We start from the raw sequence: 16,346 nt of genomic DNA on the forward strand, positions 1-16,346 counted from the left end.
CGATGCTCTTCTTCCCTCCAGATTGGAGAAGAGAAAAGACAGAGACTGGATCAGAGTTGGGGGGGGGGGGGGGTTGGAACAGAGAGAGAGAGATGCTGGAATCACAATTGGAGAGAAGGGGTTATACCAGACTATGGTGGGGACAGGGGACAGAGAAAGAGAAATGCTTGGACCCTGGGTTCTGGAGCAAGGGAAGATAGAGGGGAGGAACAGGACATAGACAAAAGATGCTAGGCATGGAGTAAGCATAGAGATAGGGATACAGGGAAATGTTGAAAAGGGGTGGGTTAGAGTACTAAGAAGGGTGAATAGGGATACAAAGGACAGATGTTGGACAGGACAGAAAGGGACACAGAGAGAAGAAATGTTGAGGGCTATGTTACAGGGACCATTTTGTCAAGGGCTATTTTGTTACAAGATTATTTTGTTTGGGCTATTATGTCAGGGTGCCAGTAGGGGAAAATCAGCACATGGCCTAGAGGTAAAATGGCCATGGCACACGGGAATGGCCCATGTAAGAACGTGCTAAGGCCACTTTTTACTGCTGTTTGGTAAAAGAGCCCCATTGTTTAAAAATCATATGTTGAGTAATTATTTGGTTTGCAAAAGCTTTTTTTTTGGATGGCACACTAACCCCCCTCCCTCCTTTTACTTAGCTCCTCCCCCTTCTATCACAGGCTTGAGTGCTAAATGCTTCGACACTTATAGAATTACTATGATTGTCAGAGCAGCATCAGAGTATTTAATACCCCGGGCTGCGGTAGAAATCTCTACCACAGCTTAGTTAAAGAGGGCCTAAGATTTTCAAGTTTCTTTAAAATGGAAAGCTGCACTAAAATAATTCTGGCACATTCCACGTTCTTCTTGAACTTTTCCTCCAGATCAGTTTTATTAATGTTTCAGAGAACTTCCCTGTGCTCTAATGTTTTTGTTTTTTTTTTATTTTGTTAAATGTTGCTGCAACTGTAAAGGGGATAACTGCCTTTCTTTGGGTTCTGAATTGTTAAAATAGTGTAATTATCAATTTTGGATATAGCAAAGAAAAATTTATGTTTGAAATTAATTTAAAAAAAATAGTGCAATTATAAAACATTCAACAGTATATTTAAAATTGCTTAATAAAGCAAGTTTCCTGAAGGACACCTAGTTTTAAGATTTTCCTGAATGAGGAACATGCCTTTTATTTGCTTAGTAACTATTATTTCATCATTGGCATCTACAAAGTCAGAATTTCAGCTCTGAGTTACTATTTTTGACACCTCAACATTACCACACATTTGAACCTGTTGAAAGTCCTTGCCCAAAAAGGGAGATAAGAAATGAATGAAGACTTGATATAGAATTGATGGTTTTGCACACAGCATAGATAAGTCGCAATATAGCGTGGGGAAGATTTTAGGCAAGATCGTCAAATCTACTATATTCCATCATTAGAGCCAATGCATGTCTACATTTGAACACAAGACAGGAAAAGAAAGCAAAACTGCTTGTTCTGATAACCAGTGTGTTTTTAAGATGTTGCAACAAATTTCTTCATAATCTCATGGAGTACCTTGGACCATGGCTTTACTTTTTTTTTCTTGGTGGCGAGGTGGTTACTAGAATCATGATGTTTCTTAAACAGTCATTGTATTTGTGAAGCTCTTAAAATAAATTTGAAAAATGAGAAGGTCATATTTTCTAGGGAGACTTTCAACTTAACCGTTCTTGTTGCATGTGTACACGTTTCCTAATTGCTGTATCGTTAGGAGTTGTGAAAGTGGTTCAGATCTGTAAAAACTACCCTCAATTTCAGCAGACAAAGGTGCAAGAATGTTACAAAATAAGATTGCATACTAAATTCTTTGGTTTTAAAATAGTATGCTTGACATTGTAATCATACTTATCCTAGGAAAAGCAGGCAGCATATTCTCACATGTGGGTGACGTCATCCATGGAACCTGGTATGGACAGTGTTAAAGTGTACTGTCACTTTAATCTTTAGAAAGCTTTAAGACTACCTGCACCGTGCTTTCCTGCCCGATGCTGGCTCGTGAGGTTATCAGGTTTTCATTTTCTGCAGAGTGAAGAACACATATCTGGACTTTGTCTAGTCAAGTTTGCCTTCCCGCTTCGTATTTTCAATAATTTCATTATATCTTTCTTGTTAGTTGTTTTTCTTTTAAATCCTTTACATTTTTAATTAAATTTCTTTATTGGAGCCTGTGGGCGTTTTTGAAGCCTTTGAACTGTTGACATATGACCTAACCCCCAGCCAGCTAGTCTTTTGTTCCATTTATGTTCTACCGTCAATACTACGGAGTTTTTCTCCTTTCTGTGATTTCGTTCCTGTTTTTTTCCTGCAACATTTCAGTAGTCTATTTAACGGGAACTACCCTTTCATTTTGTGTTTCAGTTTTTTCCCTTTCATTTCCTGCCTTCTCAATCTGTGAAAAGTATAGCTTTGCCTGTTTTATTTCATTTGACACCACCTATATATGCCACTTTCTATTACCCATTCTACTATTTCTTTTGGAATCTTTGTGGCGTCTTCCTCACCTATATTCGGATTTGCCTGCTGCTATGAGGTTGTCTCCTATTTTAGAATTTCCCTCCACATTACTTTTCTTACATTATTACCTTTTTCTCTTATTGAGGCTGGTTGTATGCCTCTTATTATTCTTTCCTTCCCATGCTCCGCCTGCTTGAATCGGACAATATATCTGCTTTTTGGGGCAGAGCGCTACACATATATGTTTTATTTGGAGGCCAAATCTCCCTCCCTCCCATTCAGTAAGCAAGAAAGTCTCACAGGTGAGAATGTTGCCTGCTTGTCCTAGGATAAAGCGCAGTTACTTACCATAACAGGTGTTATCCGGGAACAGCAGACAGATATTCTCACATCCCACCCACCTCCCCTAGTTGGCTTCTTCACTTGGACTTAGAACCGACAACCTTCGAGCCGACGTAGGGCAGAAAGGCACTTGTGCATGCGTGGTGCGGGCAGTCTTAAATCTTTCTAAAGATTAAAGTGACAGTACATTTTAGCACTGTCTGTACCGGGCTCCATGGATGAGGTCACCCACATGTGAGAATATCTGCCTTCTGTCCCCAGAAAACAACTGTTACGGTAAGTAACTGTGCTATCTAGACATTTTTGAGGTGTTGATAGATCAATGTTTTTTTAAATGTATAATTTATTTTCTAAAAATTATAGAAAGCATTGTATAATGGTTCAGCATCAATTTGACTTTTCAATTTTGTTTCCTTTTACTGCAGCACGGATGTTTGTATGCCTCACTCTAACTCTTTCTTGTTTTTCTCTTCCAGATGATTTTAGGAGAAGCCCTCTCGGTTTATTTTAATCATTTGAGTTCAAATGCCTTTATCAGAAATAATTATGTTGCCACTATTTACAAAGCCATTGGGACGTTCATTTTTGGTGCTGCAGTTAGTCAGTCTCTAACTGATATTGCCAAATATACGATAGGACGACTGCGGCCCCACTTCTTGGATATTTGCAAACCAGATTGGTCCAAAATCAACTGCAGCTTCGGTTACATTGAAAACTTTGTCTGCCAAGGAAATGCTGTGAAAGCTAACGAAGGAAGGTGAGTACCGTTGTTTAGATGATTTTGTTTTGTATATTGCCTACTTTTGAATTGCTGAAGCATTGATGATGATGATGTGGTAGAGCCAATGGTGTAGTAAGGGGGAGCAGGGAGGGGCAGTCCATTCCTGGCACCGTCTTTGTAAGGGCACAGGCATCCGTCTTCCTCTCCGCGCCCCCCCCCCCCCACTGCCACTTCCCTTCTCCCATGCCTCTTTAACATTCCTAGTGCGAGCAGCGTCGGCTCTTCCTTTGACGTCATTTCCTGGACCCGTGCCTATGAAGTAACGTCGGAGGAAGAGCCGACACTAGCGTGACAGCGGCTTCAAGGTTGCTGCTCGGGGAAGGGAAGCGGTGCGGGTGGGGAAGGAGCATGTGGGAGGGGGGGCGAGAGAGGGGCGCCTCTCGCCCTCGCTCCTCCGCTGGATAGATCCGTCCCAAATCTTTGCAGTACTCAGCAGCTACTTCTCTGGTTTTGTTTCTAGGGCCTTGGTGCTCAAAAGCTTGCTGTGCAAGTTAGACTGGTTTTAGCTTCTGATGCACGAAAGGGTTCTCAGGAACTTTTACTAATCGTGATAGCAGCCATCGAGAATCCTATGCAAATGTGTTACAAGGAGCTCGTTAACATTAAATTTAGCACTCCTTGTAATGCACAGCAGGGAACACTAACCTTCTACCATGCAAAATTTTCTGGCAGATCTAGAGCTGTCAGTAGCTTTAGCAGGAGCAGTTTTCTTGTGCTTGTTTTATATGCATGTGTGTCCTGTGCCTAAGAGCTGTCGTGCATGTATATCCCGCACAGTGGCTTACCTAGGGTATGTGACACCCGGGGCCTATCATTTTTTACACCCCCCCATCATTTTTTGACTCCCCCTCGGCCCATCATTTTTTTGACATATACCCCCGCCCTTGGTACGTCACTGCTACGGTTTGAAAAAGGCTAAGAAGCCGGCGGGAGCAGCGAAAGCGTCTTTTAAGGAACACACTCCTGATCTGGCTCTATCCAGCCCCCTTTGTGACGCCTCAGGAGAGCATTTTCATCCATTGGTCAACCTTGCCTTCAGCCATTGGTCGACCTTGCCTGGGATCACTGTCTGGTGGCGTCACGAATGGGGCGGGATAGAGCCAGATCGGGAGGGTGTTCCTTAAAGGATGTTATCACTGCTGCCGCCGGCTTCTTAGCCCTTTTTTTGGCCGCAGGGGTGGACCAGCAGCCGCGCTGAAGTGCAGGTCCCCGGAGGTTCTGGACCTGGAAGGCTATGCACTCCCCTAGGGCGTGCACCCGGGGCGGTCCACCCTCCCGCCCCGCCCTTGGTATGCCACTGATCCCGCCTCTATGGTCAGGATACAACTAAGTTCAAATTGCAGTGTGACTCAAAAACCCCCAACAAACTTCTACCCTAGCAAAAACCTTGGGCTGTAGCTGCAGTGTTGTGGGGGGGGGGGTGTACCCCTGACTGCTTTGTTCTGACGATCTTTAGCCCTACAATGTACTGGGTCTGTGCACAAGAGCTGTGCTTAATGATCAGCTCTTGTGCACAGGAGTGAGGTGCAGTTCCTCCCCCTTTTACTGGGATACTCAGCACAAATAGTTTGCATATAATTTGCATGCTATTTGTGCTGAGCCTAGCCCAACAAAAGAAAATTGCTTCCAGTGTGCTTTGTGCATTCAAGCATACCTAGGATTTGTTTAGCAAAGTCCTGGGAACCTTGAATTCCATTTTAGAACATACACTCTTACAGCTGTTTTACTTCATTAATGGAAGAAAACAAATAATCTTGACTGTTTAAATCATCAGTGTTGAAACATAAGAACATAAGAACATGTTGGAAATAGGAAACTGAAATTCAGGTGAAAAGACTGCAAATCTTTAATGAAAAGCTACATTTAAATATTCTAGTATTTAAGTCTAAGAAAATAATTTCAAATGTGTATAAGCTCTTATTTATAAAACAAAATGTGAGAACTAAGACCCCATGATAAAAGTAAGGTATTTTGTGCTTTATTTTCTGTTTATTTCTGCAGCTATTAATGTTCTTTGGCAGCTGTGTCCTTCATTTATTAGCCACTTTCAGGGCTGCTTTTACTTATGGGCAAAAGGGGCAGCTGCTCTGGACCTATATAGCAAAAGTGCCTATAGGTAAAAAAGCATGATTTTCATTTGCCTCTAGTCCCAACTTCCCAATTTTAACACTGTGGTTTAGCACTGGTTCTCAATCTTTTCAGAGTAAAGTTCACAAATATTAAAGCTGAACAATTGCTGGTTTTTTTCTCAACCTTGTTACTGTAAAGTTTTTCTCCCTTGGTATCTGTCTTCTAGCTTAGTTGCTTGATTCGTCTTTAATTTTCTTTTTTCTATGATTGTCTCGCCTTCTCTTCGTTACCTGTCTGTTCAATCTAATTTCTTGTTTTTCTTCTCTATCTATCTTTACCTTTATTACTAGTCCTTTATCCCTCTGTCATCTCTCCATCTCCCCAATGTCCTTGCCTTTCCCCATTCACGCCTATGTACCCTCTACCTCCCCCATCTCTTGCTGTTAACTTTTCTTCCTGCCCCCATCAGGCTTAGTTTCTAATTGTGAGGCCTGTGTGATAGGGAAATGGAATGAAGAGGAGTAAACTATGGGGGCAAGAAATGCAATGCTTTTACTGTCCTCTTTGGCATCTGCTGACCCGATATTGGTTTGTGTCCATCTACCTTTCATGCTTAGGGTTACCAGATTTTCCACCTGGTAAAAGAGGCCGCGTGGCCCCGCCCTGCCCTGTTCCAACCGCCAAACCCAGCCTCACACAAACCTTGTCTCTTCAGGCCGGGGCTGGAGTGCATCTACACATACGCAGCAGGCTTCTCTAGATCAAACACAGCGACGAGGGTCCTCAACTTTAGAGGCACAGACTTCGACCTCATGGGAGATTTTGTCCATTGGGAGCTGTATAACCAAGCAGAAACTGACAATGTGGAGACTATGTGGTCAACTCTGAAAGTCACCTTACACGAAGCTACAAACCACTACATAAAAACAGTTAGCAAGCGCCGGAGAAACAAAAGACCCCAGTGGTTCAGCTCCGAAATTTCAAACCTCATTAAAGAGAAAAAAGAAGCATTTATTGCCTACAAACATTTCGGAAAGCGGGCGAAAGAAGACTATCTGGTCAGATCTAGAGCAGTCAAACAGGCAGTCAGAGAGGCCAAACTCCGAACAGAAGAAGATCTAGCACGGAACATTAAGAAAGGGGATAAATCCTTCTTCAGGTATATTAGTGACAGGAAAATAAACAAAGATGGGATAGAACGCCTTAGGAAATCGGACGGAAACTATGCAGAATCGGATTCTGCCAAGGCAGAACTATTAAACGAATACTTCTGCTCAGTCTTCACCTGTGAAGCGCCGGGAGCCGGTCCGCAGTTACGGACAAGAGACAACCAGAAAGACCCGTTTCAAGATTTCGAGTTTACGCCCAGCAGCGTCTACTACGAACTTTCAAGACTCCAAGTAAACAAAGCCATGGGACCAGACAACATACACCCCAGGGTACTCAGAGAGTTGAGCCAAGTCCTGGCAGAACCGTTAGCCGTACTCTTCAATCTTTCCCTACGTACCGGAAGAGTTCCCTTGGACTGGAAAACAGCCAATGTTATTCCACTTCACAAAAAAGGCTGCAGGACAGAGACGGCAAATTACAAACCAGTGAGTCTCACATCCATAGTGAGCAAGCTTATGGAAACACTGATCAAGCAGAAACTTGACACAATCCTGGATGAAGAAAACCTACGTGCTCCCCACCAATACGGATTTACCAAGGGCAGGTCCTGCCAATCTAATCTGATTGGCTTCTTTGACTGGGTAACTAGACAACTGGATGCCGGGGAGTCTCTGGACGTGATATATTTGGACTTCAGCAAAGCTTTTGATAGCGTCCCACACCGCAGGTTATTGAACAAGCTGAAATCGCTGGGATTAGGGGACACACTAACTGCATGGGTTAGGGACTGGCTACACGATAGACTTCAAAAAGTAGTGGTTAACGGTACCCCCTCCAAAACGTCAGACGTGACCAGTGGAGTACCACAGGGCTCGGTCTTGGGCCCGATTCTATTCAACTTATTCATAGGTGATATGACCCAAGGGCTTAGAGGAAAAGTATCTTTGTTTGCCGACGACGCCAAACTATGCAACATAGTAGGCAAAAGCATTTTGCCTGACAGTATGATGCAGGACCTACTACTACTGGAACAGTGGTCATCGACTTGGCAGCTATGCTTTAATGCTAAAAAGTGTAAAGTAATGCACCTGGGTAAGAGAAATCCATGCAGAACTTACACACTAAATGGCGAGACCTTGGCTAGGACCACGGCGGAACGTGATTTTGGGGTGATCATTAGTGATGACATGAAGGCTGCCAATCAAGTGGAGAAGGCTTCCTCCAAGGCAAGGCAAATGATGAGTTGTATCCGTAGGGGTTTTGTCAGCAGGAGACCTGAAGTGATAATGCCACTGTACAGATCCATGGTGAGACCTCATTTGGAGTATTGTGTTCAATTCTGGAGACCACACTACCGGAAAGATGTGCGGCGAATTGAGTTGGTTCAGCGAATGGCCACCAGGATGGTCTCGGGGCTCAGGGATCTCACGTATGAAGAAAGGCTAAATAAATTGCAGCTGTACTCACTAGAGGAACGAAGAGAGAGGGGGGACATGATTGAGACGTTCAAATATGTTACGGGCCGTATCGAGGTGGAAGATGTTATCTTCTGTCCTATAGGTCCTTCGACCACCAGAGGGCATCCACTGAAAATCAGGGGAGGGAAATTTCATGGTGATTCCAGGAAATACTTCTTCACAGAGAGGGTGGTCGATCATTAGAACAGTCTACCTCTGCAGGTGATTGAGGCCAGCAGTGTGTCAGATTTTAAGAGAAAATGGGACATTCACGTGGGATCTCTAAGGGAGTAAAGTCAGGGGGGTGGGTCATTAGAGTGGGCAGACTTGATGGGCTATAGCCCTTTTCTGCCGTCATATTCTATGTTTCTATGTTTCTATACACTCCAGCCCCAGCCCTGATCTCACCAGCTTTTCAAAACCCGGACAAAGTGCCAGGTTTTGAAAAGCCGTCCGGATGCCCGGACATGTTCTCTAAAAGTGGACATGTCTGCGGAAATCCAGATGTCTGGTAACTCTACTCATGCTGGTTTTAAGAAAGGTTTGGAAAAGTTCCTGGAGGAAAAGTCCATAGTCTGTTATTGAGAAAGACACAGGGGAAGTCACTGCTTGCCCTGTATCGGTAGCATGGAATATTGCTACACCTTGGGTTTTGGACAGGTACTAGTGATCTGGATTGGCCACTGTGAGAACGGGCTACTGGGCTTGATGGACCATTGGTCTGAAGCGGTAAGGCTATTTTTATGTTCTTATGCTCCTCTCAGAAAATTCTTCGACAAAGAGCAATATAGGCTAGTAGTCCAATCCCTAGTACTAGGTCTATTGGACTACTGCAACATACTCTATCTGCCTTGCCCTGCAACAATGATAAAACAACTACAGACAATTCAAAACACTGCACTCAGATTAATCTACTCACTGAGAAAATTTGACCACGTCACCGCGGCCTACCTGGACTCACACTGGTTACCAATACAAGCACAAATTCAATTCAAACTATACTGTCTATTATTCAAAGCAATAAATGGCATAGCCCCCAATTACCTAAACAACCGCCTGTACCAAGACGCCACCACTAGGCAAAGAAGAACTAAGACCCCTTTTATCTACCCCCCACTCAAAGGCACCCAGCGCAAGAAGATATTTGACAGTCTGCTGGCGACGCATGCAGCGAAACTGGACCACACTATCTTCAACCTGCTGATAACAACAAACGACTACAAATATTTTCGCAAAGAAATCAAAACCCACCTATTCAAAAAATTTATACAGATGGCTTAACCCCAAACAGACCCCCCTCAACGCAACTCCCCCCTCCTCCCCCCTTCACCAGTTTCCTTCTCTTTAGCCTCAAGCATGTCAACTGCTTCCCTAATGGTATATATACTGGATCTGCACTATTTCCTATTTGTACAGCATCTTGTAGCTCTTGAAATATACAGCTCCGTTATTCTTGTAACTTCTCCTGGAAATGACCAGAATTCTCTCTGTAATTATCCTGGAAATGTCCAGTTGTCTCTTTTGTAATCTGCCCAGAACTGCAAGGTTGAGGCGGAATAGAAATCAGTAATGTAATGTAATGTAATACTAGTGGTGGTAGCCTCTCCCATGCAGCACATTGATCTTATTTCTTCAAGCAGCCAGTGCAAGTCTTGCTTTAAGTTGCTTTATGGGGTGGGGTGAGGTGTGTTGGTTGGTTGATTGATTGATTATTTTAGATTTATTAACCATGTCGCGAGAACTGAAGGCACCATTTAGAGGGCAGCGCTGGCCCAGGCAGGCGGGCGGAAAGCTCACGCCTGGCGGCTGACGCTGAAAACACCATTCAAAGGACCACAAGGCAATGGGAGAGGCTTAAGGAGGTGCAGGGCTTGCGCCAGCCGGCCGATGCACCACTAGACCACCAGGCAATGGGGGAAATTTGAAGAGGGACGGGACTGGGCGGGGGATGTTTTAAAAAGGGACGAGGGTTCAAAAAGGTACTGGGGTATTTTTAAAAGGCCTGACCGGGGGGGGAGGTGTTAAAAATTTATATCTTCATTTCATAGAAACATAGAAACATAGAAATTGACGGCAGAAAAGGGCCACAGCCCATCGAGTCTGCCCATACCAATGACCCACTCCCTGATTCTTACTCCCCTATAGATCCCACATGAATATCCCATTTTCTCTTAAAATCTGACATGCTGTTGGCCTCAATCACCTGCTGAGGCAGCTCGTTCCAATGATCGACCACTCTTTCGGTGAAGAAGTACTTCCTAGCATCACCTTGAAATTTCCCTCCCCTGATTTTCAGCAAGTGTCCTCTGGTTACCATGGGCCCTGTAAGACTGAAGATATCATCTTTCACCTCTATACGCCCCGTGATATATTTAAAGGTCTCAATCATGTCCCCCCCTCTCTCTTCGCTCCTCCAGTGAGTACATCCGCAGTTTTTTTAACCTTTCTTCATATGTGAGATCCCTGAGCCCCAAGACCATTCTGGTAGCCATTCGCTGAACTGACTCAACTCTCAACACATCTTTCCGGTAGTGTGGTCTCCAGAATTGAACACAATACTCGAGATGAGGTCTCACCATGGATCTGTATAGTGGCATTATGACTTCAGGTTTTCTGCTGACAAAACCCCTACGGATGCAGCCCATCATTTGTCTTGCTTTGGACGAAGCCTTTTCCACATGGTTGGCAGCCTTTTGGGTGGAAAAAAATTGCGTCTTATGGAACGAAAAATGCGGTAATATTGGGGGTTGGGAGTGAGCAGTACCGCACACTGAGCAAAAGTTTCAGTGTGTTATCCACATTAATTCCTGGATCCTTCCCTTAATATGCAACCTAGCATCAGACAGCTATAATTAGGGTTATTTTCCCTACATGCATCTCTTTGCAGTTGTCCACATTAAATTTCATAGTCATTTGGAATCCCTATCTAGCAAGGTCTTCCTGCAGTTTCTCACAGTATGCGTGCTGCTTATCAATGTATCAAGGGTTCTGCTGCACAGAAGGGAGAGATAGAAACGATTGACTCGTGTTGCCTTTGCAATCGGCCGGTAGATTCTGATCGATGTGTTGGGCACCCCTGATGTAGACAGTTCAGAGGCAGTATAGATAGTATCAAAATGGCACACTGTCTTAATCAGAGATTCTGTAGTATAAGACTTAAGGGCTTAAATATAGAGAAGATAAAAGTAGGGAGGGATATGATAGAGGCATGCTATATTAAAAATATTAAAGGTATAGATAACTTACAAACAGCAAACATTTTACAGAGTATAAGAAGTTCCAGAAAAGGGATGGGATTTTGATGTACTGCTTTTCTGTAGTTATGGTCAAAGCAGTTTACATATTACATACATGACTTATTTTGTACCTGAGACAATGGAGGTTAAGTGACTCCAAAAGGGTTAATTCTGTAGAAAAAGTTTCCTCATAGAAAGGGTCTTGTATCAATGGAAAAGCCATACACTAGCACAATATAAGACAGCTGGGATAACCACAGAGCAAATGAGGCTAAAGCTAGAGATCCTATGGTACTGCAGTAAGAAATTGGGTCAGCTTGATGGGTTGTCTGGTCCTCATCTTCCAACATAACTCTGTGTGTTTTATGCAGCAGTTTCTTAGCTATAATTTAAGGCTGCTCTTCAGCTCTATTTTTCCCATTATTTTCTCCATGAAAATTGCCAGCTGAGCATCTATCAAGCTGTCAGTGTTTGGTATGGATTTAGTATTCTTTATGCCGTTCTTTGCAAAGAACATTTAGTTGTTACGTGATTTATAAGGATTCCAGATGTCATGTATTTTGTCCATGGCAAAACAGCTGGTTCTTATTTCAGTTTTAAGCATTTCCGGTGCTATTTTATTTTCCTCCTCTTCACTTGCCTCTTACGTAAAGAGGCTACAGCGTAGTCGTGCGCAGCTTTCAGTATAGAAACAGTCAAAATTCTGCCTGTGATTTTTCGCTCCATAAGAAGCTTTTTTCCCCCCAAAAGTGGGTGGAAATAAAGATGTGTCTTATGTAGTGAATACCATGTTCCCCCCCCCCCCCCCCTGATACCTTTATGTAATCCTGGGAGTCCAGCGCTGCATTGGCAGGCTCTTGGTCTCGCGCTGCCGCCCGAATAGTGTCATCAGCTCGGTCCAGTGCTGCATCGGCAGGCTTCCTCATCTGCTGCGGAAGTGAAAGGCAGGTACGAGCCCCGAGTGTACATAGAAACATAGAAGATGACGGCAGATAAGGACCATAGCCCATCAGGTCTGCCCACTCTACTGACCCACCCCCAAGTCTACTATCTTAGGGATCCCACACCTGATGGCAGGTCTCCTTAGCTTAACCCTCTAAGGGATCCCACATGGGCATCCCATTTGCTCTTAAATTCTTTCACGCTGTTTGCCTCGACAACCGTCACCGGGAGCTCGTTCCAAGGATCGACCACTTTCTCGGTGAACAAATATTTCCTGGTGTCGCCATGAAATTTCCAGCCCCTGAGTTTGAGCGGATGCCCTCTTGTGGCCGAGGGTCCCCTGAGAAAGAGAATCTCTTCTTCCATCTCGATACGGCCGGTGATATACTTAAACGTCTCGATCATGTCTCCTCTCTCCCTACGTTCCTCGAGTGAGTAGAGCCGCAAAGTTTTCAGCCTTTCCTCGTGCCTGGTCCTGCGCTGCTGCCCAAATGGTGCTGTTGGTTCTCATGAGACTTACAGGAACTGACGGCACCATTTGAGCGGCAGCATGGAATCAGGCAGGCGTGTTCGGGGCTCACGCCTGCCTCTCACTGCCGCGGCAGATGGGGGAGCCTGCCGATGCAGTGCTGGACCGAGCTGATGGCACCATTCGAGCGGCGGCACGGGACCAGACAGGCACGTTCAGGGCTCACACCTGCCCCCTCATTGCCGTGACAGATGGGGACTCGGGCGGCCGTCCAGCAGGGAAGGCTGCCGATGCAGTGCTGGAATGCCAGGATTGCATAAAGGTACTTGGGGGGGGGGGGGTGGTCCTGCAGAAAGATACCGGGGAAGGGGGCCCTCCTGCTGGAATTATAGTAAATTAATCACTAATTTAAATTTACAACAAATGTACAGCTGAGGCAAGAGGCCTTGTGCTGGACATGTGAATTACTTTGAAAAAAAATAAAAAAAGAGAAAATAAAAATTTAAAGGTATTAGAGATGGTACAAAAGGATGTGGGAACGGACAATGAACACTCCACTGAAGATCACTGATGTAAAACCAACTTGTTTATTTCATAAAAGGACACAAGCTTCTGGTTTTTCATCAGTGATCTTCAGTGGAGTGTTCATTGTCCGTTCCCACTTCCTTTTGTACTGTTTTATATCCGTGGGTTCTCTGTCCTGTTGGACTTTTTGATGTTTACAAGGTATTAGAGATGTGCATTTTCCAAAGCTGAGCAGGAAACAGAAAAACTTCCCTGTCTGCCCTGTACCCTGTCTCTACATACCTGCCAGCCACTAGGCACTGCCCTGTGCCCTGTCCTGGCGTGCCCTGTCCCGGCCTACCACTAGACCACAAGAGGGGGGACAGGGGACAGAGCCTGGCAGGGAGAATTTGGTTCAGAATGGGTTTTTTTTTCTTGTTTTCCTCCTCTAAATCTAGGGTGCGTCTTATGGCGTGAAAAATACGGTAAGTATCTCTAGGTGTCTCCCCCTCAAAAATATGTACATGAAGCTTCAGTCCCAAATCATTAAGTTTGTAATTTAGAATTATAGAATAATCTAGAAAAATGTTTTGTTTTATTATCTAGTGGGCATGGCGACTTATACTTACTCAACTTTTGTTTTTCTGTTCTCTTCTTTAAAAGAAAAGTCTTTGGTTCACATCTATACAATATTAGAGGGAACCACAAACTATTTCTTCATTAAAAAGTGTTAGCATGAATTAACTTGTAATTGCTTGGCATCTGTTCAGGAATGTGCAAGCAGCAAACTCAGTGGCCCAGCACTGGAGCCATTGAAACTGAATGCAGATAGGAGCAAGAGGCAGCCATAAACCCGGAAGTGCTCGCAGTTCTGTGCTGGAGAACGCTTGGAGTTCAGCAGAGGATTGGCACTGCTTGGGCCAGATTTGCAGCTGCCTCTTGCTTCTGCCTGCAGTCAGTTTTGGCAGCTGAAGGAACAAAGGAAAAGGAGGTTACAGGTGCAGCTATATTGGGGTCCCAACTGCCACCATTTCCCACACTAGGATCCATCATCGTGATCTGGGACCACAGGCTCTTTTCTGGGTGCTGCATTCCCCTCTCTCCACTACTCATCTGCTAAACACAGGGCCCCAGCAGCAGCATCTCAGGTTTGGACATGGCTGGTAGTGTCTCTGAGGATTTAGCAATAGCAGCAACGATAGCTGCATGCCTTCCAAAGTCACAGAACTTGCTACCACATAGGTGTCAGCTCTCTCTGACATTACCTCCGGGTCCCGCACCTAGGAAGTGACATCAAAGGGAGAGCTGACACGACGCGGGCAGCAAGTTCATGATGCTGCTTGTGCTGGGAAAATTGAAGGGATTGGGGATGCAAGCCCAACAGGGGGGGGGACATCACTGCCCCTGGAACCACTCACCCTTTGCTATGCCACTGATACTCACCCCTATTCTGAAAATGGCTAGCTTGGACAGGTGAAGATGTAGAAATTGTAGGCCTATTTCAATCTTGGTGACTTTGTTCAAATTAATATAAAAAGAAGCATATAGGTGGGTGGATTTAGGAAAATGATAGCCTTTAGGAAATTGCATTAGCAGATTTTAGACCAGGGAGTTGAATAGAAACCCTCTTGGCAACTACGTTGGATCAAATTTATTAGCATTTAGGGCTCCTTTTACTAAGCTGCGCTAGCGGTTTTAACGCGCGCTAAAAATGCTACTGCAGCTTAGTAAAAGGAGCCCTTAGACAGAAGTATTTCCGATTTTGGTTTTTTTTTGACTTACAGCTAGAGATGTCAGGAACTGGATATAACTGATTAGTTTTAAATTGGATCATCTCTTTTCATTGCCTGCTTGTAAATTTTGTAGATGTCTTGGGGACAACAGTCCATCTTATAGGGTTGGAAATAAGGAGTAGAGAATGACACGGTGACAAAATTCATCACCGTTCCCGTCCCCGAGGATAACTGCGGGAAACCATCTTCATGTCATTCTTTAAGGAGAAAGGGAAGAATCAGAGTATGAATGGCCACAACCACTGACCCGCAAGCTTTGCTTTTAAAGAATGCTGGTGTAGAAGGACCGAGGTTGAAAAAGACACTAGAAAATGACATGGGATTATTTCCCGCGGTTATCCGCGGGGACGGGGACGGTGATGAATTTTGTCACAGTGTCATTCTCTAGGAGTTCTTTAAGGGCCACCACTATAGTAACATAGTAAGTGACGGCAGATAAAGATCCGAATGGTCTATCATTGTTGTTTAATATTTAGTTGAAACCCTTGAGTTCTTGATTTAGACAGTATGGGATGGATGTTTGTATGTATTTATTCAATTTTCTATACCGTTCTCCCAGGAGAGCTCAGAACGGTTTACATGAATTTATTCAGGTACTCAAGCATTTTTCTCTGTCTGTCCCGGCGGGCTCACAATCTATCTAACGTACCTGGGGCAATGGGGGAATTAAGGGACTTGCCCAGGGTCACAAGGAGCAGCGTGGATTTGAACCCACAACCCCAGGGTGCTGGGGCTCTTGCTTTAACCACTGCGCCACACATCTAATTTTTATTCATTTATAAATCTTTTTTCCCCACACCATCTACAATACAGTTTCTAATTCTTCTACCATTACTCATAAGAAGTTTGCTGAAAAAGAAAGGCCTTCAGTTGCTTTCAAAATGTGATGATTGAGTCTAACTGCAGCAGATGCTGTGGCAGAGTTTCAAAGCTTGGGACCTGAAATAATAATAATAATAAAAAAAAGTATCTCTATAGATATCTAGTCTAACACTTCTAAGAGAAGGTACTTCAAAAATATTTTCTCTGCTGACCTTAAATTCCTAGCTGGTTTATAAATTTTCAGTGTAGAGATAAGACAAAGGAAATGCATCATATAGAGCTTTAAAAATTAACAACACAATTTAAAATGAATCTGCCATAGTAATTCT

At 44.1% G+C, this 16,346-nt stretch overlaps 1 protein-coding gene across 3 annotated transcripts in view; it reads left to right on the plus strand.

Moving 5' to 3' along the window:
* PLPP1 (phospholipid phosphatase 1) overlaps positions 1 to 16,346 on the plus strand; it is a 213,155-nt gene that overhangs the window by 92,353 nt on the left and 104,456 nt on the right. For all 3 annotated transcript variants that reach the window (XM_033931282.1, XM_033931266.1, XM_033931273.1), the window contains exon 3: positions 3,310 to 3,590. In XM_033931282.1, coding sequence (XP_033787173.1) covers positions 3,310 to 3,590 — 281 coding nt within the window. The remainder of the gene's footprint in view (positions 1 to 3,309; positions 3,591 to 16,346) is intronic.

The sequence above is a fragment of the Geotrypetes seraphini genome, chromosome 1 (assembly GCF_902459505.1).
Source record: "Geotrypetes seraphini chromosome 1, aGeoSer1.1, whole genome shotgun sequence".
NCBI classification, from domain to species: domain Eukaryota; kingdom Metazoa; phylum Chordata; class Amphibia; order Gymnophiona; family Dermophiidae; genus Geotrypetes; species Geotrypetes seraphini.